General features: G+C 53.0%; 2 protein-coding genes across 4 annotated transcripts in view; one reads left to right on the top strand and one right to left on the bottom strand.

Moving 5' to 3' along the window:
- The first annotated feature begins 3 nt into the window (after positions 1–3).
- VARS2 (valyl-tRNA synthetase 2, mitochondrial) lies at positions 4–12529 on the top strand. 3 transcript variants are annotated; one of them, XM_030851102.3, is made up of 30 exons: positions 5–151; positions 625–852; positions 985–1066; positions 1183–1283; positions 1575–1696; positions 2064–2130; positions 2223–2320; positions 2855–2936; positions 3107–3226; positions 3684–3795; positions 4506–4594; positions 5290–5380; positions 5520–5647; positions 5765–5868; positions 6056–6137; positions 6455–6531; positions 6611–6686; positions 6976–7081; positions 7299–7369; positions 7498–7623; positions 7847–7951; positions 8109–8177; positions 8302–8380; positions 8501–8628; positions 8761–8913; positions 9707–9913; positions 10614–10725; positions 10871–11046; positions 11232–11360; positions 11478–12526. In XM_030851102.3, the coding sequence occupies exons 2-30, from the start codon at positions 652–654 to the stop codon at positions 11571–11573; spliced, it is 3189 nt and encodes a 1062-aa protein (XP_030706962.1). In that variant the 5' UTR covers positions 5–151; positions 625–651; the 3' UTR covers positions 11574–12526. The 3 variants fall into 3 exon arrangements, with proteins under 3 accessions (XP_060164798.1, XP_030706962.1, XP_030706966.2); XM_030851106.3 differs by lacking the exons at positions 5–151; positions 625–852; positions 1575–1696 and having other exon boundaries at positions 1035–1066; positions 11478–12529; XM_060308815.1 differs by lacking the exons at positions 10614–10725; positions 10871–11046; positions 11232–11360; positions 11478–12526 and having other exon boundaries at positions 4–151; positions 9365–9783.
- SFTA2 (surfactant associated 2) overlaps positions 1734–23907 on the bottom strand; it is an 83562-nt gene continuing 61388 nt past the window's right edge. The window contains exons 4-10 of the mRNA XM_060308848.1: positions 19146–19363; positions 16618–17814; positions 16281–16369; positions 15034–16143; positions 8100–14925; positions 6663–6893; positions 1734–2959 (exon numbers count right to left, since the gene is read on the bottom strand). Coding sequence (XP_060164831.1) covers positions 16057–16143; positions 16281–16369; positions 16618–16678 — 237 coding nt within the window. The 5' untranslated portion in view covers positions 16679–17814; positions 19146–19363 and the 3' untranslated portion in view covers positions 1734–2959; positions 6663–6893; positions 8100–14925; positions 15034–16056. The remainder of the gene's footprint in view (positions 2960–6662; positions 6894–8099; positions 14926–15033; positions 16144–16280; positions 16370–16617; positions 17815–19145; positions 19364–23907) is intronic.

The raw sequence follows: 23907 nt of genomic DNA, 5'->3' as shown, positions 1-23907 counted from the left end.
CGCATGCGCCCGGGCGGGGACCCGCCTCCCAGCGCCGCGGTGACCGCGAGTCAAGTTCCGGGGTCCCGTTAGCTGGTGCTCGAGCGCCTGCTGTCGCCGCCCTAATCGCCCGCAGCCGCGGGGCGCCCTGGGATAGCGGCGGGCTCACCGGGTGAGCGCGCGGCGGGCCGGCCTTCGGGGAGTGGGAGGTGCTGCAGGGTCAGGACCCACGCGGCGGGACGGGCGGGAAGGCCTGGCACGCGCTGGCTGGGGGCAGTGCGGACGGGCTCTGGGGCAGGCGGACAAGTAATAACCCTGGCGGGACTCCTTGCTGGCTCTCGGGAGCGCAAATGTCCATCATCTGCCAGGATCCCTGAGTCCTTTCTCCTCCTCTGTGTCCGCGGTCACCCCCACGTCGCAGATGATTAGGTTGAGGGCCTGAGAGTCCTACCCTGTCCTGGAAGAGCCCTGTCGACACCATGCAATCTAGTCTTCACAGAGGAGGGGTTGTGACGGATGGGATAGATACTTAAAATAACAGACCAGTGCTTGGAGGGAGGCAGAGACTAAGGAGGAGGATGTGATTTTGGGAGGTGTGACCCTCCCTCACCCCCCTAACTTCCTAGTGTGTTCTCTCTGGAACAGACCTTGGCCCCTTTCCAAGTACTCCAGATGCCTCATTTGCCTTTGGCCTCTTTTCGACCACCACTCTGGGGGTTGAGGCCCTCAAGGGGACTCCCCAGGTCCCATCCCATTTCCACCCAGTCAGAGCCCAATGGATCAGCCATCTCCCAGAGGAACCGTGAAGCCAAACAGAAGCGCCTGCGACAGAAGCAGGCGGCGCTGGAGGCTGGAATCGCTCAGAAGAGCAAGGTTAGGGGTCAGACAGCTGGTCCTTGGTTCTCTGAGAAATCTTGGGAGGGAGCTGGAGGAGAGACTGGCTGGATCCAGATACCTGAGGTATATTCGAATTGCATCCCGCCTTCTGGTTCCTCCTCTCCGCAGTCACCTGCCGAATCCAGTAAGGCCTGGACCCCTAAGGAGATAGTGTTGTATGAAATCCCCACGGAACATGGTGAAAAGAAAGGTAACTAGGACACTTGAAGGCCTTTTCCCTCACATTTTGGTTGCCCATTTGGTCTGCTGAAATGCAACCTGGAAACAAAACTCGGGAGTTAGTGGAGCTCTCCTCTTCCTCCATAGATGTCTCCCGGCCCCTGCCTCCTGCATACAGTCCCCAATATGTTGAGGCTGCCTGGTACCCTTGGTGGGTGCGAGAGGGCTTCTTCAAACCAGAATATCAGGTTAGTACCTGGTAGGGAGGGGTGCTAAATGGTCCTCAGGGCAGAATGGCCCATGAGGTTGGTGGGCATGAGTCTGGAGCTCGCAACCAGCCACATTGCAGAGGCTGCCAAAAGCAGGGAGAGCTTGCCTTCTCCCTCTGGTGCCTCCAGGGTGTCCACAGGTTTTCCCCTTCCCTGTTATTTGCCCGACTGTTTTTCCTGCAGTTCTTTCTGCCTTGGAGACACCAGAGTGTGCTATTTCCCCAGGGAACATGCAGCCCTGTCTTGCCCTTTGACTTTCCCTTCCTCTAGGCCAGGCTGCCCCAGGCCACACGGGAGACCTTTTCCATGTGTATCCCACCTCCCAATGTCACGGGCTCCCTGCATATTGGGCATGCGCTGACCGTAGCCATACAGGACGCCCTCGTGCGCTGGTGAGACGGGAATGGGGCTGCTTGAGTTCTTGGAGGGGAAGGAGAAAGTAGGAAGGAGTGAGGATAAACAAACATGTAAGACCAGGGATTCCTGTGAGGGTTTTTCTTTTCTTTTTAAAAATATTTTATTTACTTATTTGGTTGCTCCGGATCTTAGTTGCGGCAGGTGGGCTCCTTAGTTGCGGCTCGCGGGCTCCTTAGTTGCACTTGCCAGCTCCTTAGTTGCGGCACGCGAACTTTTAATTGTGGCATGCATGTAGGATCTAGTTCCCTGACCAGGGATCGAACCCCGGCCCCCTGCATTGGGAGCGCAGAGTCTTAACCACTGTGCCACCAGGGAAGTCCCATGACGGTATTTCTTTTGCAGGCACCGGATGCGTGGGGATCAGGTGCTGTGGGTCCCTGGATCAGATCATGCAGGGATTGCTACTCAAGTATGTCTTTCGCCACTTTTCCTTTTCTTGGGTGAGAGAGTTCTTCCCCCAAAGCGACCTGATTCTCTGTTTGCCCTCTCATCTTGCTGTAGGCTGTGGTGGAGAAACAGCTGTGGAAGGAGCGAGGAGTGAGGAGACACGAGCTGAGCCGGGAAGACTTCCTTAGGGAGGTGTGGAAGTGGAAGGAGGAGTGAGTATGGTGGGCAGGACTGGAGGGGCCGAGACAGCAGGTTTGGGTCCTTGCTTCCCAGCCCCTCTCGCCTAACATGTAGTCCAGGTTTTTTCCATTCAGTCCTAACTTCCTGTGGTGACTTAAGCTCTGAAGCCCCTTAGCATTTGGTGGGGTCTCCAAGCTTTGTGTATATGTGTGTGTGTGTGTATTGTATACGTTAAAATGTAGATACTTGTGTATATGTACGTATATATGTGTATGTATATATGTATGTTTTTCCCTCTATTTATCCCATTTTCCCTTGCTTAGATTTCATCATCTCTCCTCAGCCATTCCCACTTTCCATCCCCCTGAAATTACCCTCTTGCTTCCAGGTCTGTTAACATGTGCCATCTTCTCTGTAAAGCTTCTCTGGGTTTCTCACAAATCGGCTGCCCCTTCCCCTGTTACTGTAGAACTTTATGCTTCTTTCAGTGTCATGGAAGGCCCCATACTGGGTTTGTCTGTGTCCATTAGCTTCTAGAGGCTAAATCAATGTCATACTCACTCCAGGAAAGGTGGAGAGATATGTGAGCAGCTCCGAGTGCTGGGGGCCTCCCTGGACTGGGACCGAGAGTGTTTTACCATGGATGCCGTGAGTGTTCCGTGCCGTGGTTCCTGTGGGTGTCGGGGAGGTGTTTAGAGCTCTGTGCAGGGAGGCGGGTTGCTGTGTGTGTTGGGGTAGCAGTGTGGGATGCCTGGGTCCCTGAGTGGGGTGATGGGCTGACAAGGGGCGGTTGGATGTGGACACTCAGATCATTCTAGGCCTCCTCAGTGGCTGTGACAGAAGCTTTCGTGCGGCTCTACAAGGCTGGGTTGTTGTACCGGAGCCGGCAGCTTGTCAACTGGTCGTGTGCGTTACGCTCTGCCATCTCGGATATTGAGGTGAGGCAGAGAAGGAGAGGCGGGTTTGTGAGAGCTCTGAGGCAGGGGGAGAGCTTGGACTTTGGAGCCAGACTTCCTGGATTCACATCTGAGTCTGGCCACCTCCCAGCTGTGTGGCTCCTGGCAGGCTGTTAGCTTCTGTCAGCCTCAGTTTCCTCAGTCTGTAAATTAGGGGTGATGTAAATGCCTGTGTCCTGGGGGTGTTGTGAGAATTCAGTGAGAACTCCTGGAAGGTGCTCGGCACAACACCTGTGCGTGGTTTCAGTGCTTGGTGAATATTTTCTGTAACTGTGGCTGCACAAGGATTAGGTGAGGGAAGGGAGGTGGCTCCTGAATCCTCCGAGTGGCTTTTAGATGGGTTGCAGGGAGGCGGGGCCGTGGATGAATGGAGGTGGGAAGCCGGGTGCAAGCCTTGCAGAAAGGCTGCTCTCTGACCCTGCTTTTTCCACGCCTCCAGGTGGAGAGCCGGCCCCTCCCTGGCTGCACGGAGCTTCGGTTGCCTGACTCCCCCACCCCTGTGTCTTTTGGCCTCCTCTTTTCCGTGGCCTTCCCCGTGGATGGAGAGCCTGGTGAGGGTAGCCTCGGAAAGGTCACGCACTTGCCTCTGCTTCCCGTTTTCTCAAGCCCATGTTGGGCTGATGGAGGGAACCCACCAGCCTGTCTCGCACATGACATAAGGAACCTTGGTAGTGTTGCGTCCTCATGGGCACTCACCCTGGGTATCCCGGGCCATGTAAGAAAAGTGCACGTGGTCACTGCCCTGTGGGAGCTTAGCATAATTCTGCAGGAGGCTGCTACCCCCAGAAGAGACAAAAGATCAGTTCTGAAGTGTGGTTTGAACAATAACTGTTCCCAAGAGTTTGGAGAAGGGGAAGATAGATGAGCTGGAATAGTCAGAGGAGGTTTCTTGTAGGAGGGGCTGCTGCTTGCCCCAAAGAATGCACAGTATTTATGATCAGGGCACCGAGAACTCCCAGTGTCCTCTGTGCACCCAGCAAGGATTCTAGTTGTATTTATTAACATTCTGTCCTTGTCTCGCAAGCAAGTTATTGAGGAATTCCGCAGCACCCGACACCCCCTCAGGCCTCTGGTCATTAGCTTGGGGGAAACCTCAGGCTCCCGTAGACACTGGTCCTAGTTTTTTCTAGTTACTCCTGGGGGCCTGCTCAACTTTGACCATCCCTGTCCCCTCCCTTTGCCAGTTCTCCTGGCTTTAGCTTTGTCACGAGTGTGGGGTGAGGGCGAGGACCAACTTGAAGTGCTTGAATTTTGTCTTCAGATGCAGAGGTTGTGGTAGGAACCACGAGGCCAGAGACGTTGCCTGGAGACGTGGCTGTGGCGGTCCATCCCGATGACTCCCGATACACAGTAATACACAGTGCGCGCTCTGCCACGTGGCCTTCCCACCCCCATCCTCTTCCCTTCCTTTTATTTTTTTTTGCTGTACGCGGGCCTCTCACTGTTGTGGCCTCTCCCATTGCGGAGCACAGGCTCCGCACGCACAGGCTCAGCGGCCATGGCTCACCGGCCCGGCTGCTCCGCGGCATGTGGGATCTTCCCGGGCCGGGGCACGAACCCGTGTCCCCTGCATCAGCAGGCGGACTCTCAACCACTGCGCCACCAGGGAAGCCCTTCCCTTCCTTTTAGAATGGCAGCTCCTCCTCTCCGCTTTCTCTTCCTTTTCCTAAAATTTCCCTTATCTCAGTTCTCCAGTGGTTCTGAGTCTACTCCCTTCTCTTCCTGATGTTACACTTCAGCTCAGGGGCTGACAAACTATGGCCCGTGGGCCAGATCCACCTGCTGCCTGTTTTTGTACGAGCCACCCTCGTTCCCTGTGTGTTGTCTGCACCTACATCATGTATTATCTAACTCGGCCATGGTGGTGGAGTGGAGTTGTTGTACAGAGACTGAATTTGCCTCTTGGCCTGTGAAGCTTAAGGCCCCTTAAGAAAAAGTTTACGGAGCCCTGCTCTGGGGCTCATATTCCCAGGGTTCTCATGCCCACCCCAGACCCTTCCATCCCACACACGTGCCTGTGCTTGCTCCCTCTCCCTTCCCTTCAGCATCTACATGGACGACAACTTCGTCATCCCTTGACGGGGCAGCTTCTCCCCCTTATCACAGACTGTGCTGTTCAGCCACACCTGGGCACAGGTGAGTGGGGGCAGGGGAGAGAGAGGAAGTCAGGGCTCCTGGGGGACAGGAGGGAGGGATAGGGTAGCGTGGGCGATGACGATACATCTGGAAAAGCCAAGGTCAGGGTTCAGTGCTTACATCAGTTCTGCTCCCCTAGGGGCAGTGAAGGTGACTCCAGCTCACAGCCCTGCCGATGCTGAGCTGGGGGCCCGACACGGCTTGAGCCCCCTGAGTGTCATTGCGGAGGATGGGACCATGACCTCCCTCTGCGGGGACTGGCTGCAGGTAGTGCCAGCTCAGTGATACCCCGTTCTTTGGGGGCACCCTCTGCCCCATCTCCCCTCTCCCACTTTCTTGTTTTCCTAGCAGCCTTTAAGCTTTCCTGTTGCTGCTTTTCCCCAGGGTCTGCACCGATTTGTGGCCCGGGAAAAGATTCTGTCAGCACTGAGGGAACGGGGCCTGTTCCGGGGATTCCAGGACCACCCTATGGTGCTGCCCATTTGCAGGTAACCTCATTTTCACTCCTTTCCATAGGGACCACCCCCAGATGGGAATGGATGAAGCTTAAGAGTGACCACAGGGTGAGCTGTGCACCCCTTATGCTAGAATACGAGCTCTGTGTCAGTGTTGTTTGCTGCTGTGTCCTCAGCGCTTGAGGGCCTGGCACGTAGTCGAGTCCTGTGTCCCTTTCAGCCGTTCCGGGGATGTGGTAGAATACCTACCGAAGAGCCAGTGGTTTGTCTGCTGCCGGGAAATGGGGGACAGAGCTGCCAAGGTGAGGCTGCAGTGTGAGGAGGGCCTGGGGCCTGGCCTGGGGGACTCCCTGAGCAGTGGAATGAAGAAACAGGGAGGCTGGGGGCCCTTCTGCCCCCCAGACCTCTCTAGCTATGCTGTTGAGAGGAGAGCTGTGGGGATGGAGGCCTGGTGCCCAGAAAGGGCTGGCTTGCATCCTCACTCAAGCCCAGAATCTTCTCAGGAGGCTTGGGAGGTTCTTCCTGAGTTTTAGAACCACTTCAGAGACCACTTGTCCCATTCTTGGGGGGTTGAGGGGTGCAGGTAGGGAAGCACTGTCTAAAGGTCCTTTCCCTCCAGGCTGTGGAGTCAGGGGCCCTGGAGCTCAGTCCCTCCTTCCACCAGAAGAACTGGCAGCACTGGTTTTCCCACACTGGGTAAGGAGAAGGGGGGCTCTCAGGAGATGGGGAGGGGCCCACTGGTTATGCTAGGAAATCACTCGTGTCCTCCCGGCAGGGACTGGTGTGTCTCCCGGCAGCTGTGGTGGGGTCATCAGATTCCAGCCTACCTGGTTGTAGAGGAGCACACACAGGTTGGTAGGAAGAAGTGGAGGGGAGGGCTGGGTGTGGCTGAAAGAGCCTTAGCACAGGAGTCCAAGGACTTCCAGTGCCCGTCCCAGCTCTCTGCCTTCGCTGTGCTTTCTGGTCTTGGTCATGTAAACATCTGTTGTGTGATCAGAGCTCCTGGGCTGGCGATTCTTCATCTCACCACCAGAGGGTGCCAGCCATTCTCAGACCACCTGAGAACATGAAAACTCAGTGGTGTTTCACACCCATCAGGTGCTGGTCTTCCTCACTCTTCCCTACCCCTTACTTCTGCAGGGCGACGCGAAGGACTGTTGGGTGGTCGGGCGGACAGAGGCTGAGGCCAGAGAAGTAGCTGCAGAATTGACAGGGAGACCAGGGGCGGAGCTGACCCTGGAGAGGGGTGGGTACCGGAGCTGGGGAGGGCTGGGGAGGGCGTCTGGGTACTGAGGGAACAGGTACTGAGGTAGAGAAGGTAGGGTCGGGAAAGCTGGGAATGGGGCAGAGGGCTCGACCCCTGGTCTCTGTGGGTGGGGCTTGGGCTGGAAAGGTGGGTAGCAGTGGGCTGAGGTTCTGAAGCTGAGGTTCCAATTGTTCCCATTCCCCATTCTGTTTCCCAGACCCCGATGTCCTGGATACCTGGTTCTCCTCGGCTCTTTTCCCCTTTTCTGCCCTGGGCTGGCCCCAAGAGGTGAGGTGGGTTGAGAGGAAGAGAGTGAAGGTAGGGATGAGGAAGTGGGCCCCAGGGCCTCCAGGGAGTCTCGAGAAGAGCTGGAGGCCCTGGGCTTAGGCCTCTCACTGCTTATCTTTTTCTCCTAGACCCCAGACCTGGCTCGTTTCTACCCCCTGTCACTTTTGGAAACGGGTGGTGACCTCTTGCTGTTCTGGGTGGGCCGCATGGTCATGTTGGGGACCCAGCTCACAGGGCAGCTCCCCTTCAGCAAGGTAACGGCCCGGCCCTTTGGTGCCCTGCCCCTCTCTGTGACTCCCCAGTCTTCCCCAAGCCTTGTTGTCCATTCTAACCCCTAATGTGGGGTTTTCTGTGTTCCCAGTTCCTTTGTCCTGATTCACTTCCCAGCCTAACCCCTAAAGCCTGGAGGACAGCCAGGGGATCCTCCAGGGGAAAGTTCTCCAGGCCCCCCTCTGCTGACCCCCTCCATGCCCCCAGGTGTTGCTGCACTCCATGGTTCGGGACAGGCAGGGCCGGAAGATGAGCAAGTCGCTGGGGAATGTGCTGGACCCACGGGACATCATCAATGGGGTGGAGCTGCAGGTCAGGATGAAGGGCCCGAAGAGGGATGGAGTTTTCAGGAGAGAGGAAGGCAGGGGAGGGGCCGGCAGGGTGGGCTGGAGCTGGGAGGGTCAGTAGGCGGGACCCTTGTAGGGGCAGGGTCTTACACTGAGGCCAGTGAATTACTCACCCACCCCAGGTGCTGCAGGAGAAGCTGAGGGATGGGAACTTGGACCCCGCAGAGCTGGTGATCGCGGCCTCAGCACAGGTGAGTCGCCAGTGTCTGACCCATCCCAGCCTCTAGCTCGTGGCCACTGGTTTCCTCTGCAACCCAGCTTCTGGCCCTGCAGCCTCATAGGCAGCTGCCACCCCTCTTCTCTTTCTGGTTGCAGAGAAAGGACTTTCCTCATGGGATCCCCGAGTGTGGGACAGATGCCCTGAGATTCGCCCTGTGCTCCCATGGGGCCCTGGGTAAGCCCGGGTGAGGGCAGCCGGTGGCAGCCCCTGTGCAGTGGGGCAGGGTGGGTCAGGGCCAAGGACTCCCCGTGCAGCCACCACCAGTGCATGCTCCCTCCTGCGTCTCCCTCCCAGGGGGCGACTTGCACCTGTCTGTCTCTGAGGTCCTGAGCTTCAGACATTTCTGCAATAAGATCTGGAATGCCCTGCGCTTTATCCTGAATGCTCTTGGGGAGAAATTCATACCCCAGCCTGCAGAGGAGGTAAGAGAGAAAAAAGGGGTGCTTGGGAACTGGGTAGTCCGACATCTGAGGCTTGGTGGAGGCGTCTAGAAGGAGAAGAGGCAGCGGAGTGGGAGTCAAGCTGTCCCACCCTGAAGCCCCTTCTGCCCGCAGCTGTCCCCCGCCTCCCCCATGGATGCCTGGATCCTCAGCTGCCTGGCCCGCACTGCCCGGGACTGCGAGCGGGGCTTCCTCACCCGCGAGCTCGCGCTCGTCACCCACGCCCTGCACCACTTCTGGCTTCACAACCTCTGTGACGTCTACTTGGTGAGTGAGGCGAGGGCACTCCCCCTGCAGACCTGCTTCCTGTGCCCTGGCGGAGAGCTCTGAACTGGGTTCCTAATTCTTCCCCCCGGACAGGAAGACAGATGAGATGGGGAAATCCTAATTCCCCTCTTCCCTGGGACTGGCCCGGGCGCTGTTCCCTGCCTGTCACCAGAAGAGAGAGGAGGAGGAGGGGAGATTTCTAGAAAACCAAGTCTGACAAAGCAGGATTGGGAGGCAGATGGAGATTTTTTTTAGTCCCTGTGATTGCTGAGTTTGGATCCCGGGCAGGCTGGGAGCTGGGAGCAGACAGGGAGGAAGAGTAGGGGTCTTTAGACCAAGGGCTTCTCTCAGAGGGAGGGCTTGTTAACTGCGGAGTGTCAGTCCCACCCCCAGAGCAGCTCAGCCAGCAGGTTGGGGGGTGGCTGGCAAGAATGTTCATTTCTTGTCCCAGGTGATGCTGACACTGATGGCCCAGGACCACTGCCCTAGATTTCTGTTTCTCAACTTTTTAAAAAATTTCTGTCTCTTTTTGATGAAAAAAACCTCAGTGCTTTTCATCCTAAACGACACAAACCTCCCTAACAATTTTATTCCCCACCCATCCCTGAGAGTCGCTGTCCTAGATTTCCCGTTGTCACACGCTCCACACTGTGTCCAGGGACAGTTGATGGTCTCAGAGATGCTGGGTGCTCCTGCCCGTGTTTACCCACAGCATCCCCACTGATAGGGCGGCGAGCATGTGGAGGAAGGACATGGCCGTGGACGGCCCCTGACCCCTTGGCCTCCTCCCTAGGAGGCTGTGAAGCCAGTGCTGTTGCACTTGCCCCGCCCCCTGGGGCCTCTTCAGGTTCTGTTCTCCTGCGCTGACATCGGTCTCCGCCTCCTCGCCCCGCTGATGCCCTTCCTGGCTGAAGAGCTCTGGCAGAGGCTGCCCCCCAGGCCTGGTGGCGCCCCTGCCCCCAGCATCTGTGTTGCCCCCTACCCCAGTGCCCTCAGCTTGGTGAGTCACGTCCATGGAGTCTTGGAGTGGGACTTCTGGTCAAGGCTTGGGGAGCAGTCTTCTAGGAGGGCTTGCTGCTGTGGGGTCGTTGACAGTGGTGGTCTGTATTTTGCCGTGGAGTCTTTGGGAGGATGGATTGTTCCTGTAGGGCTGGGATAACTCCAGGGTGTTGGGGGCAGTATTAGCAAGTGGTTAGAGTAGGATGTTGTCACCAGACTGACACTAGCCGTGTGACCGTGTATCGGTTCGTAATAGTACATGTCATGGTTGTGATGAGATTAGTTGGTAGTGATAGGATATCCCAAAAATCTTAGTGCAGTGTTAAGCTTTAATAACTTGAGAAGGATAAAATGCTACAAACTCACCCAAAAAGTAATTCTAAAGTTTAACTCAATTTCTTTTTTACTTACTTGGTTTTGTGAGTTTTGAATAATACCTTTTAAATTCTGATTTTTGGTTGTTTGTCATCTCCAGTCAGAGCGACTAAACAGACATTAACCAGCGATCATCTAAGACCTTCTTAGATGACACCCCGGTTTTTGCCATGTTCCGTTCCTTGAGGTGGTGAATTATGTGTGTGGTGGAGAGAGCAGATCGTTGCTCTAAGGAGATAGGGGTGGGCGGGTGGAGGTTAGAGCCAGGAGAGTTGAGACCGAGTCCCCCAGGTGCCTGCTTACCCACTCTGGGTGCCCATCTCCAGGAGCACTGGCACCAGCCCGAGCTGGAGCGGCACTTCTCCCGGGTCCAGGAGGCTGTGCAGGCGCTGAGGGCTCTCCGTGCCACGTACCAGCTCACCAAGGCCCGGCCCCGAGGTGAGGTGGGCCCTGGGCTCCTGAGTCTCTGCAGACAGGAGGGGCTGGTGGGGAAGAGGGGGAGCCTGGAGGACAGAGCCCAGAGTTGGGAGGTGCAGGATGAGGAGCTGCTCTCTTGACCCTGACAGTTTCCTTTCCTCCCCAGTGCTGCTGCAGAGCTCAGAGCCAGGAGAGCAGGGCCTCTTTGAGGCCTTCCTGGAGCCCTTGGGCACCCTGGGCCACTGTGGGGCCGTGGGCCTTCTACCCCCAGCTGCAGCAGCTCCCTCGGGCTGGGCCCAGGCCGCTCTCAGTGACACCGTTCAGGTCTACATGGAGCTGCAGGTGACCAGAGGAGGCTGGAGGAGGGAGGGGTGGGGTTGAAAAGGATGTTGGGAGGAGGGCAAGGGGCGGGTTCTATAAAAGTGAGGTGGGCGGGGGGGGGGGAAGTGAGGAGAGATCTTAGAATGGGGGGAAGGGCATGCTGGGTGGACTGTAGATGTCTGAGCCTTCTCTCTGTTCTTCTGCAGGGCCTGGTGGACCCCCAGACCCACCTACCTCGGCTAGCTGCCCGAAGACACAAGTTGCAGAAGCAGCTTGATGGCCTCATAGCCCGGACCCCATCAGAGGGAGAGGCAGAGACTCAGAGGCAGCAGAGGGTGAGTCTGGGGCAGGCCACCCAGGATGCCTGACTCCCTAAGGGAATGTGGGCTGGGGACAGGGGTGGTGGGGGGAGGCTATTACCTCTGTCCTCACCTGCTTCTCTCCTTGCCCAGCTTTCTTCCCTCCAGTTGGAACTGTCAAAACTGGACAAGGCGGCCTGTCACCTCCGGCACTTGATGGATGTGTCTCCCAGCCCTGGGGAGCTTTGAGCTCTAACCATCCCTGGTAGCTTTCCTCCCTCCCAGACCCGCCTTTGAGGACAGATTCGGCAGCTGTCCTGGTGCCGTGGAGCCTCAGAGACCATGTGGTCCAGTTCCCTCCTTCGTCAATGAGAAAACAGACTGGTTTGGTCAGAGTGACTGGGTGTCCTCGAGACGCTCACGTTTTTGCCCCAGCCTCCGTCCTATGCAGTCCCACCTGGAAGTTTAGGAATGAGGAAATTCAGATAAACTAAAAAACCCAAACATGTCTGCTTGTGGTCCTTTTGTCCCTCTTTCCCCCAGCGGTGACTTTCTGCCTCTTGGTTGTTCCCTGACACTTTGGTCTGGGAGAGAGGCGGGTGGCCTCTTAGCGCTAGGTTCTGGGCCACAGTGGGAGTGTGGGTGCTGGGCGGGGCTCCCTCATTGGAGGAAGGAGGAGCTCTCGGTAGGGCCTGGGAACAGTGACCTGGCTTCCACCTACTTCCTGCACTTACTGACAATGGCCCGACTTCTGCAGGCCGTTCCTCTTCTGCTTCTCACCAGAAGGAAGCTTCCCTGCTTCTTGGCCTTATCGCCAAGGGTTCTGAGAGGATCTGGGACTTCCTGCAGGCCTCAGGGGAGCTGTAGGTTGTGCTGGGGATTGAGTTCCCCCCTGCTTCTGTGTACCTGAAACCAGAGTGCCAGGGACACACCGCCCAGCCCCAGGCAGGGATATACACATGCGCAGATGCCCACCTAGCCACCTCCACCTCCAGCACCTTGTCTCATTGGTGGAATTCAGGGGCCTGGCCCTTCCACACCCAAGTGACATTCTGTCCAGCAGCTCTGAGAAACTGCTGTATGTGCGGGCCTGTACTGGGCTGGGTCCTCTGTGGTGCCACTGAATCCTCCCAAGAACCTCACGAGGTGGATATTTGCTCCATTTTAGAGTTGAAGAAACGCGCTCAGGGAATAAAAGTAACTAGTCCGAAGTGTCAACTGGGATTCAACCCAGTAAGTTAGGTGCAAGTTTTCTAACTGCTGTAACCAAGCTTTAAAGATAATGGTGGCCAATCTATAAAAATACTGAATCACTGTGTTGTACACCTGAAACTAATATTGTAAATCAACTATACTTCAACTCAAAAATTAAAAAAGTTATTTTAGAAAAAACAACAAAGAAAATGGCTCAGACGAGATGGGTGTTTCTTTTGCTGGGCAGAAGCAGTGCAGGACTGAGATAGAGGGTCCCATACCCCTTTTGATCTTACTTTCCTGACATTTTGATACACTTCCCAACTCTGGGTCTAAGATCTTCTCCCACCACTATATCCACATCCCACCCAGAGGGAAAGGAAAAGGAGGGAGTGAGCACCTTCCTTTTTCCCTTCCCCCAGTTCAACAAGTATTTCTTGAGCACCTATTATATGCTGGGCCGTATTCTGGACCGTTGGATTCATCAATGAATGAAACAAACATCTCTGCCACTGCAGTTCTTTCATTCTAGCAGGGAGAGTCAGAAATAACACATGTAAATAAATAAACTAGTGTGTCTGAACGTCATAAATGCAAGGGGGGAAAAGGGTGAAATAAGGTAGGGGGCTCCGGTGCATATGTGTGTTGCGGGGAGGCAGGTTGTAATATGAAATGGGTCAGGGCAGAACTCATTATAAAGGTGAGGTTTAAGTAGAGACTTGCAGGAGTAAAGACTTGGGGTTTAAGTAAAGACATCCAAGTGGATGTCTGGGAGAAGAGTGTTCCAGGTAGAGGGAAGAGCTAGAGCAAAACAGTAAGATGGGAGTACACCTGGAGAGCTCAAAGAGTAGCAAGGAGGTGGTAGGGGGCGGTGGGGAGAGTGAGAGGTGAACTCAGGAAGGTAAGGGATGTGGTAGGGATCAGGGAAGGCTCAAGGCAATCATCTAGACCTGTGCTGTCCAAAATGGTAGCCACTTGACTATCTCAATTAAATAAAACTAAACATTCAGTTTTTCAGTCACACTAGCCACGTTTCAAGTATTTGATAGCCACGTGTGGCTAGTGGCTACCATATTGGTCAGTGCAGGTTATAATATAAAACATTTCCATCATGATGAGAAGTTCTATTGTAAAGTGCTGGTCTAGGACCTTGTAGGCCTTTGTAAAGACTTTGTTTTCTTCCCTCTGGGAGAAGGGAAAGGAAAGGAAGTGACTTTCCTGTCAAAGATATTACCAGGAAGTTGTATACATACTTCCTTTCTACTTGCAACCTGTTGGACAGAACCTGATCACAAGGCCATTCCTAGCTGCAAGGGAGGCTGGGAAATGTAACATAGCCATGTGCTCAGCTAATATTTACATGACTATCCAAAAGGAGGGGAATGACTATTAGGGGAAAGTTAGCAGCCTCTGCCACCCCTAGGTCTAGTGAACCCCAAAGCATTCTTTTTACTGCCCCGCTCTGCCTTGAGTCTGGGAAGAGAATTCTTTGAGAAAAGAATCTGAAAATCACAGCCCTGTGATCCCAGGCCCTGAGATTCGAGAACCAGGTTAAGAAGCAGTTAGCTTGGGAGTTCGGGACTGACATGTACACATTGCTATATTTAAAATAGATAACCAACAAGGACCTACTGTGTAGCACAGGAAACTCTGCTCAATATTCTCTGATAACCTAAATGGGAAAAGAATTTGAAAAAGAATAGATACATGTATATGTATGGATGAATCACTTTGCTTTACACCTGAAACTAATACAACATTGTTAATCAACTATACTCCAATATAAAATAAAAATTAAAAAAAATTAAAAGAAGCAGTTAGCTGTCTGCTCCTCCAGCCTTTTGGAGATCCAGACATTTAATCCCTTGACTTGTTTGGGGCCTATTCACCTGACCCATGGGTGTCACCTGCCCACCAGTGCAGGCTAGGGGCCAGTCATGAAATATTGGGGCCCTTTGGAGCCCCCAGCTACCTCTCCTCCAGGCCAATAGTCTCAGGACAATTGTCAAGGAAACTAAAGGAATTTTGTTTTACTATGCTTTCTCATTTTCAGGGATACTCCATATGGAACTGTTGTCTTCCCCTCCCTCCGAAGGAGTCAGTCTCTAGTTTCATATGGTGGTGATGGTGTGCGGGGGAGGGGGAGCGGGGTTGGTAGGACAGGTTTTGTGGACAACAGGAGGCAATCATACCAATGCCCTCCACATGGTCAAGTCTGGGCAGCATGCTTGCATTTTGAGACAGCCGGTAAGAAGTCAAGATCATCTTGAGTGTGGAGTCAGATGTGTACCTGCCTCAAGAAAAGCAGGAGATGGGAATTTCCTGGCGGCCCAGTGATTGGGAGTCTGCACTTCTACTGCAGGGAGCATGGGTTCAATCCCTGGTCGGGGAACTGGGATCCGGCAAGCTGGGCAGCCAAAAAAAAAAAAAAAAAAAAAGGCAGGAGAATGAGGACCCCTGGGGGACTAGGATTTATGTGCTGGGACCAGGGTTCCACCCTAATAACGATCCTTACCTCCCAGGTCCACTCTCTGACAGGTACCATGGCAAGTGCCCTAGGTAACTTATCCAGGTCATCCTCAGACCAATCCTAGGAAGCAGGTACTATCATTATCCTCATCTGGCAGGTAAAGAAATGGAGGCTCTAAGAGAACGAGAAACTCACCTAGGATTTAAGAGTGGGCCTGTGGGACTACACGTTCCCATAGTTACCAGCACAAGAGCACCCATCCTCTTCTCCCCACCACTCTGCCAGGCTGGCCATCCTCCCACAAGCTGAACCCCTCATCTCTCACCTGAACGGCCCCCCACGCCACCTCCTACCCAGACTGACCTGTGTGGATCCGTTGGTCAGGCGGCCCATATCCTGGGGGTGTTCTGCTCACCTCCCTGTCTGAGGTTCCTGAGCCCCCAGTCCCAAAGCTTAAGCAGGGGGAGATGAAATTAAAACCTTGCTTAAGCTAAGGCATTTGTCCGGTGTCAGATCTCTCCACTGCTAATGGACCTCAGTGAGTGACTTACACTCGCTAAGCCTCAATTTCCTCATCTGTAAAATCGGATAATGAAACCTATTATGCTACAGGCAAGATTGTTGCAAGCATTGAAATGGGAAAGCCTCACGCCTGGAACAAAGCAGGACTTCAATAAATGTTCCTTTTCTTTATTCCCAGGTGTTCTGAAGAACTCAGCTTGAAGGGTGTGTGTATATGCACATGTGTATGTGTGTGTGGCGTGTGTGTGTGTGTGCGTCCAAGCAGTTAATTCCCCAGATTCCTTCTGGCCTTTGACACTGGTGTTAGGAGAGAGCACCCACCCTGGAAACCCTCTGCTTAACAAGGGAGAGTCAGAGACTTGAGTGTCCAATTCCATTTTGCTGCCGGCCCCTCTGCTCATGAACCCACAAAGTCAAGTCTCTGAGCTCAGCATATTTACTGCCACTCAGCAGGGTGCGGGCCTGCTGGAAGACGGGGTCAGGCATTGCACCTGCACCCCGGGGACGGGATGCCCCAGCCAACAAGGGCACAGGCTTCGACCGCTCTCAGACTTTGCAGGTGACGTGGTGTGGGGATCCTGCATGATGCAGGGTGACATTGGTCCCTGATGGGAGGTGGAGAAGGGAGCAGAGCTGAGGGAGAGAAAGAGATAGAGGGCGAGGTGTGAGATGGTCTCACTCACACCCCGGAGACAGCCAGAGGCCCAAGCTGACTCACAAATGCACTCCAAGTTCACACAGCCCCATCCTTTTCCCTCCCCAAGGACTACCTTCTCGAGCAGTCCCAGGAAGCTGGAATCATAGGAGGAATTTGCCAGAAAGGAGTCCTTCATCTTCAGTTGCAAAGTCATTTCTGACCCTAGGGATCCAAAAGCACAGCTTAGGGCCCAGCCACCAGGGCTGGATTCCCTCAGAGATGCGGGCAACCCCTCCTGCCCCACGCCCACCCGAGCTCCTCTTCCCTGACAAGGCCCTTCCAGACCCTCTCGCTGCAGGAGTTCAGCCCCGAACACTCAGGAGCTCAGGACTAGGGTGCCTCCATCTCTCTCATTCCCTTTCTCGGACCCTTGTCTTGGGCACCCAGGTGTCTAGCCTTCCAGACCTTACCTGTTCCCTGTGAGCTGGCGAGGAGGGTCAGGAGGATGAAGAGGGACAGCCCAGCCCCCATCGCGGCTCTATCGCTTCTTGCTTCTCAGATGGACAGAAGAGATGTCTGAAGGCCTGCTGGTCTCTCCTTAACTGGCCTGCCTTCCTACTCCCCACTCAATCCTTAGCACAGGTGTGTGTGGGGAGATGGGAGGGGGAAGCTGGGTAACTGGACTTGCCAGTTCTCTCAGTTTGGCTCTAAGGACCCAGGAGAGGGCCATTCACTGGGCTGCTGCTCGATCCTGCGCCCCACTTCTCCCCCATGTCTCGAGGCTTGAGGGGGTGGGTCCCTGGTCACACAGAGAGGGAAGCTGAGGGTGTCCCTCTGTGCGGGTGTCTGGGCCCCACCCAAGCCTGGGCCTCTCATTGCTCTTTAGGGATTAATTATTAACTGCAATTAATTTCTATCATCCATGTCACCGAAGGGCTCAGGAAGGTGGGCCCAAAATGGAGGGGTGGATTAGGACAAGTTCTTCCCAAACCCAGGTGTTCTGTTACCGCAGCCACAGTGGCCTTCTAGGTGAGAAATCTGGGTAAGGGGGAACTTTCGTCTTTGAATATTTTGTTTTAGTTGTTCTAAAATATCCTAGCTACTCAGGCAGGGACACGAATTTCATCAGATATCCGCCCCACCCCCTGCCTTGTGCACTCATGGCAAAAGGGACTCCCTCACCCTCCCAGCCAACACCCTTTCATAAGGCACTCAGAATGGCAAACACAAGGACAGATTTGTAGAGGGAATTTGGAGCCCATCTACTTTACCCTCTTTCTTTAAAAACTGGGAAACAAAGGCTCAAAGAGGGTAAATGACTTACTAAGGTCACACAGTCAGTAGCAGAGAGATTAGAACCCATCCGTCATTCTGCCAGACACAGGGGTAAGCTCAACAGACTGATAAACTTGTCATGTAAACCCTCTAGAATGCACAAAGGCACATGCCCTTTGTCTTCTTAGCTGCCTCCCTTTTCATCTTCTCCCTCTTCCCCCCAAAACCAATGGGCCCCTGTACAGAGGGATGGAGGCAGAGAGGACCCTGGGCAGAGTCAGGGAGAAAAGTCAAAAGCAGGACCAGGCACCTTACCTTTGATAAAGGAGGCAAGAATATACAGTGGAGAAAAGACAGCCTCTTCAATAAGTGGTGCTGGGAAAACTGGACAGCTACATGTAAAAGAATGAAATTAGAACACTCCCTAACACCATACACAAAAATAAACTCAAAATGGATTAAAGACCTAAATGTAAGGCCGGACACTATCAAACTCTTAGAGGAAAACATAGGCAGAACACACTATGACATAAATCACAGCAAGATCCTTTTTGACCCACCTCCTGGGGAAATGGAAATAAAAACAAAAATAAACAAATGGGATCTAATGAAACTTAAAAGCTTTTGTACAGCAAAGGAAACCATAAACAAGATGAAAAGACAACCCTCAGAATGGGATAAAATATTTGCAAATGAAGCAACTGACAAAGGATTAATCTCCAAAATTTACAAGCAGCTCATGCAGCTCAATATCAAAAAAAACAAACAACCCAATCCAAAAATGGGCAGAAGACCTAGACAGACATTTCTCCAAAGAAGATATACAGATTGCCAACAAACACATGAAAGAATGCTCAACATCACTAATCATTAGAGAAATGCAAATCAAAACTACAATGAGATATCACCTCACACCAGTCAGAATGGCCATCATCAAAAAATCTAGAAACAATAAATGCTGGAGAGGGTGTGGAGAAAAGGGAACCCTCTTGCACTGTTGGTGGGAATGTAAATTGATACAGCCACTATGGAGAACGGTATGGAGGTTCCTTAAAAAACTGAACATAGAATTACCATATAACCCAGCAATCCCACTACTGGGCATATACCCAGAGAAAACCATAGTTCAAAAAGACACATGCACCCCAATGTTCATTGCAGCACTATTTACAATAGCCAGGGCATGGAAGCGACCTAAGTGTCCATCGACAGATGAATGGATAAAGAAGATGTAGCACATATGTACAATGGAATATTAGTCAGCCATAAAAAGAAACGAAATTTGAGTTATTTGTAGTGAGGTGGATGGACCTAGAGTGAGTCATACACAGTGAAGTAAGTCAGAAAGAGAAAAACAAATGCTGTATGCTAACATATATATATGGAATCTAAAAAAAAAAAAAAGGTCATGAAGAACCTAGGGGCAGGACGGGAATAAAGATACAGACCTACTAGAGAATGGACTTGAGGATACGGGGAGGGGGAAGGGTAAGTTGTGACAAAGTGAGAAAGTGGCATGAACATATATACACTGCCAAATGTAAAACCGATAGATAGTGGGAAGCAGCCACATAGCACAGGGAGATCAGCTCGGTGCTTTGTGACCACCTAGAGGGGTGGGATAGGGAGGGTGGAAGGGAGGGAGACGCAAGAGGGAAGAGATATGGGAATATATGTATATGTATAACTGATTCACTTTGTTATAAAGCAGAAACTAACACACCATTGTAAAGCAATTATACTCCAATAAAGATGTTACAGGGCTTCCCTGGTGGCGCAGCGGTTGAAAGTCCGCCTGCCGATGCAGGGGACACGGGTTCGTGCCCCGGTCCGGGAAGATTCCACATGCCGTGGAGCGGCTGAGCCCGTGAGCCATGGTCGCTGAGCCTGCGCATCCGGAGCCTGTGCTCCACAACGGGAGAGGCCACAACAGTAAGAGGCCTGAGTACCGCAAAAAAAAAAAAAAAAAAAAAAAAAAAAAATGTTACACACACAAAAAAAAAGCAGGACCAGGGAAATGGAGAGATGGAGGGAGACACTGTCTATCTCATAAAAGTAAACAAAGTGTGATCCCAGGGCTCCCAGACTTGTACTGGAGAGCAGGAAGCCCAGAGTGGGAAGAATTAATAGACAAAAAGATCATCAGACATAGGAGGTAAGAGCAAGGGCGAGAAGGTGGGAACATAGAGAGATGCCTTGGGGCATCCGAGTCCTCTTAAGAGGAGAGTGGGAGCATGCCCATGTCTTTCTCAGCTGGCCCTCTTCTTTCCATGTAATCATAGCTGAGGCTTCTGCGTGCTAGGCACCTTAGAAACATTATTTCCTTTAATGCTTATTATGGCCCTTTGAAGTCCCAGTTTTAGGGGTGAAGAAACAAAGACTTCGATAGGTCATGTGACTTGCCCAAGCCTGCACAGCTTAGAAGTGGTGGATTCCAGTGCGGTGGATTTAGAGCTGGGTTCTGAACTTGCTCATTGCACTGTCTCTGAACATGATGATTGTCTTACCAGGTGTCTCTCTTCTCCAGTCACCCCTTCTCAGCCAAACAAATGGAAAGCTCTGTGGGCTGCAGCCATTGGGAATGAAGGATGACTCAGGTGTTCACCCTCCTGCCCTGCCTTGGGCTCTCCTAAGAGTCAGACGCAGTCCCCAGATAGTGACGTTCTCCACCCACACCCAGCTCCCAAATCCTGCTTCCACAAGGGACCCGTATATCCTCACCCACAATGGTTATACTTCTAGGAGCAAGAGGACCTTGGGAAATAGGACACCTGGGTCTCTTCCCTTTGAAGAGGGCCTCGGCTGGGGACTGACTTGGGCCTGGGGGTTAGATCCCTAAACCGGAAAGAGCCTGAGAGCCTGGTAGGGGAGTCCTCAGGATCTTACTCACTCTCCCCCTCACCCAGGGCTTCCTGGGATCAGGCTGGGACAGGTTAGTCCCCTAGGGACAGCTTGGTGGCCTCTCCCTGGGGATGGAGATCCTGGTGTTGATGGAGGCCCCGGCACACCTGGCTCTCCCGAAACTTGTAATAAGGCCTCAAGGCCTTTAAAGAGGCAGAGAGACAGTCCTGGAAAGGCACCTCAGTGGGCATCATGGACGCTGCACTGGTGCTACTCTTGGGCCTGCAGGCCTTGGCTGGCTACGGTGAGCACCTAGGCTCTGACGTGAGGCACTGGGATCAAGATGTGGACTCTGGACCCAGGGAGATGACCAACTCTTCTAACACCATCTTATCGTCTTTCTTCTTCTCCCAACAGCTCAGCTGATCCCATTGGGGACCTCTAACTCTGGAGGCATCTCCATCACCTCTGGGGATGTCTCTGCTGGTCTCCCAACTGCCTCTGGGGATAACTCTGCAGGTCTCCCTACCATCTCTGTGAGCTTCTCAGTTTCTTCAACATCTGGGGCTTTGCCCAGCAGTCCTCAGACTTTAGATCTGACCATTTTGGGGAGCACGACAGGAGTGGTATCAGCTTTGCCAGGTGATACTTCTGTTGCTCAGTCCATCTCTGAAGAACTCTTTGGCTTGGTCCATGGCGTTGGGTGGGGGCTTCCTGTGTTCAGCCCTGAGTAAGTTGTTAGTTCTCCGGAACCTCACTGAAGCAGTATCCTGGCCTTGGTGGCTATAAAAAGGCTCCCCTTCTGCTTTTCAACTCATCAACTTTTTCTCTTAGTGCCTTTTGTATCCTGCCTAAGACATTTTTTTGCCTACTTCAAGGTCATGAAGATATTCTACTACATGTTCTTCCAGAAACTTTATTATTTTTGCTTTCAAATTTAAACCTATTATGCATCTCAGATTAATTTCTGTGTATGGAGTGAGGTAGGGGTCAAGATTCCTTTTCTCCCCTTACAGATAACCAGTTGCCCCAGAACAATTCATTTCAAAGACCCTCCCTCTCTCCCCACCATTGAAATGTGTGAGTCCCTTTATTAAAAGTCAAGTGACCATGTATGTGTGGGTCTATTTCCGGACTCTCTCCTGTTCTGTCTGTTCTTACTCCAGTGCCACAGTCCTTAATGTCTGCAGCTTTGCAGCAAGACTTGAGGTCTGCTAGTGTAAGTCTTCCACTTTTGTTTTTCTTTAAGACTGTCTTAGCTATTCTCAGTCCTTTCATTTTCATTGAATCAGTTTGTCAATTTCTACCAAAAACTTGCTAGGATTTCAATTGAGGGGGCACTGGATGGAATTTCTGCTTCTGTTCTCACTCACATCTCCTCTAGCTGTTTTCCCCTCTGCCTTTCTGGGATCTTTCTCGGCCACAACAGCCCCTGGAACTGCTTCACCTGTGCCTGGGACTTCCACACCAAGTGGAGCTGTCTCAGGAAGTTCCACTGCCACCACAGCTGGGGCGGCCACCAGCTCAGCGTCCCGACCTGAGCTCAGCGTCCCGACCTGTAAGGTGCTCTTGTTTGCATTGGGTCATTGACCTGCAGGCAGCTCGGCTCCTGGACAGGAGTGTAGGGACAGGCATTAGGACCTGCTTTCAACTGTGTTTTGAGTATGTCTGAGGATGTCTCCAATACTTAAAAGGGTTTCGGTTCCCCCTCAAGCCTCTGGTTCGACCAGCAGCCAGATGTCTGGTTACCTGATTGCTTCCTCAAAAGGTTTTCAACTTTACTCCTCGTGGCCCAATCTGTCTTTCCAGGGCAACAAGCATCCCCTGCACAGATTCTGTCCTCCCTCCTCCCTCTGTCTCCCTCCTCCCCTCCCCTTCAATCCTAGTCTCCCCATCAGGCAGTCCGAGGGCAGGAAATGAGTGGAGGGAAAACACACAACCGACTCTGGCTCCCCTTAGAGATCAGAGTTAGTGTGGGGCGGTGGGAGGACAGGGGGGCTCAGAAGAAGGAGAGAGACCCACCCAGGGACCCTCACAGTGCAGAGACATCACAGATGGAGAGAGACGCGGACAATAGAGCCTGCGATATGGAGGAAGGTTCAGAAAGATGGAGAGACGTGGATGTCAGTGAGGACTTTAGACACTGACAGACATGTCCACAGGTGTTGGGAAGAGCTGACTGGGGCTTGGAGTGAAGCCCTTTAAAACCCCCTCCACTGAGATTCTGTTCCCGAGATGACAAGACAGAACTCCACAGAGAAACGTGGTCTTAGAGTTACATAGATGTCAGAGTCACAGAAGGAAGGATGGAAAGTCACAGAGGGCAGTGGGGGTCAGGGGGTTGAAGTCTCCTTGTGTTCCTCAGGCCCAAAGCCACAGGAGAAGGGCTCTGTCCCTGACTGGGCCATTGTGTTGATCACTCTCACTTTGGTGGCAGCAACTGTCAGCCTACTGTATGGTATCAAAAAGGTGAGTGGGGGGCTTCCCTGGTGGCGCAGTGGTTGAGAGTCCGCCTGCCGATGCAGGGGACACGGGTTCGTGCCCCGGTCCGGGAGGATCCCACATGCCGCGGAGCGGCTGGGCCCGTGAGCCATGGCCGCTGAGCCTGCGCGTCCGGAGCCTGTGCTCCGCAACGGGAGAGGCCACAACAGTGAGAGGCCCACATACTGCAAAAAAAAAAAGGTGAGTGGGGACTTCCCTGGCAGTCCAGTGGTTAAGACTTCGCCTTCCAATGCAGGGGGTACAGGTTCAATCCCTGGCAGGGGAGCTAAGATCCCACATGCCTCACAGCCAAAAAACCAAAACACAAAACAGAAGCAATATTGTAAACAATTCAATAAAGACTTTAAAAATGGTCCACATCAAAAAAATCTTAAAAAAAAAAAAGGTGAGTGAAGCTATGGTCCAAATGTGTGGGTCCCTGAGGCCAGTGGAGCTGGGACCTGGTGCCCCAGAACTCTGAGAAGAACAGGGGCTTCAGGGTAAAAGATGACAGCTTGCCACACTTAGGGAGGGATGAGGGGAAAAGGGAACCGCAGTTTGGGTGGCTGAGAGGAAACACTGACCGAGCAGGAATGGGGGTTTGGGGCCACTGAAAGAGAGGCTTGGGAGCACTGTGGGCTGACCAGCCCATGGAGGTGCTAAATTCAGCTCTAGGCAGTGAAGAATCAACTCTGTGAAGTTAGTTTATAACCTGGGTTTTGAATCCTGGCTTTGTCATTATAGCTGTGTGACCTCGTGCAAGTTACTTAACCTTTCTGTGCTCCATATTCCTCATTAATAATAACTAATAATGTATAATAATAACAACACTTAAATAACACTTATTATGTGCCAGGTACTGTACATATTTTAGTTCACAGCAGCCCTGTGATATAAGCAGTATTACTGTCCCTTATTCTACTAAGGCCTGGGTCCTTGGGGGAAAGCGTGGGGTAGCAGACTAGTGGAAACAGGAGTTGTCAGTCAGCCCTGCGTCTAGATGAAGCCGCAGGGGAGGGGGTCTGCCTCTGCCTCAGTCTCCCCATCCTTCAGGACGCTTTGCCTGGGAGGAAGGCTGCCCAGTTCTGAGCAGTTAGGCGCCTGACTCCATGGAGCTTAATTAATCTCCCATTAATTGCATTAACGAGCAGTTGGCCGCTCCT

The sequence above is a fragment of the Globicephala melas genome, chromosome 11, assembly GCF_963455315.2.
Source record: "Globicephala melas chromosome 11, mGloMel1.2, whole genome shotgun sequence".
Taxonomy (NCBI): domain Eukaryota; kingdom Metazoa; phylum Chordata; class Mammalia; order Artiodactyla; family Delphinidae; genus Globicephala; species Globicephala melas.
The sequence above is the reverse complement of the archived record's forward strand: the minus strand, read 5'-3'. Positions and strand labels throughout refer to the sequence as shown.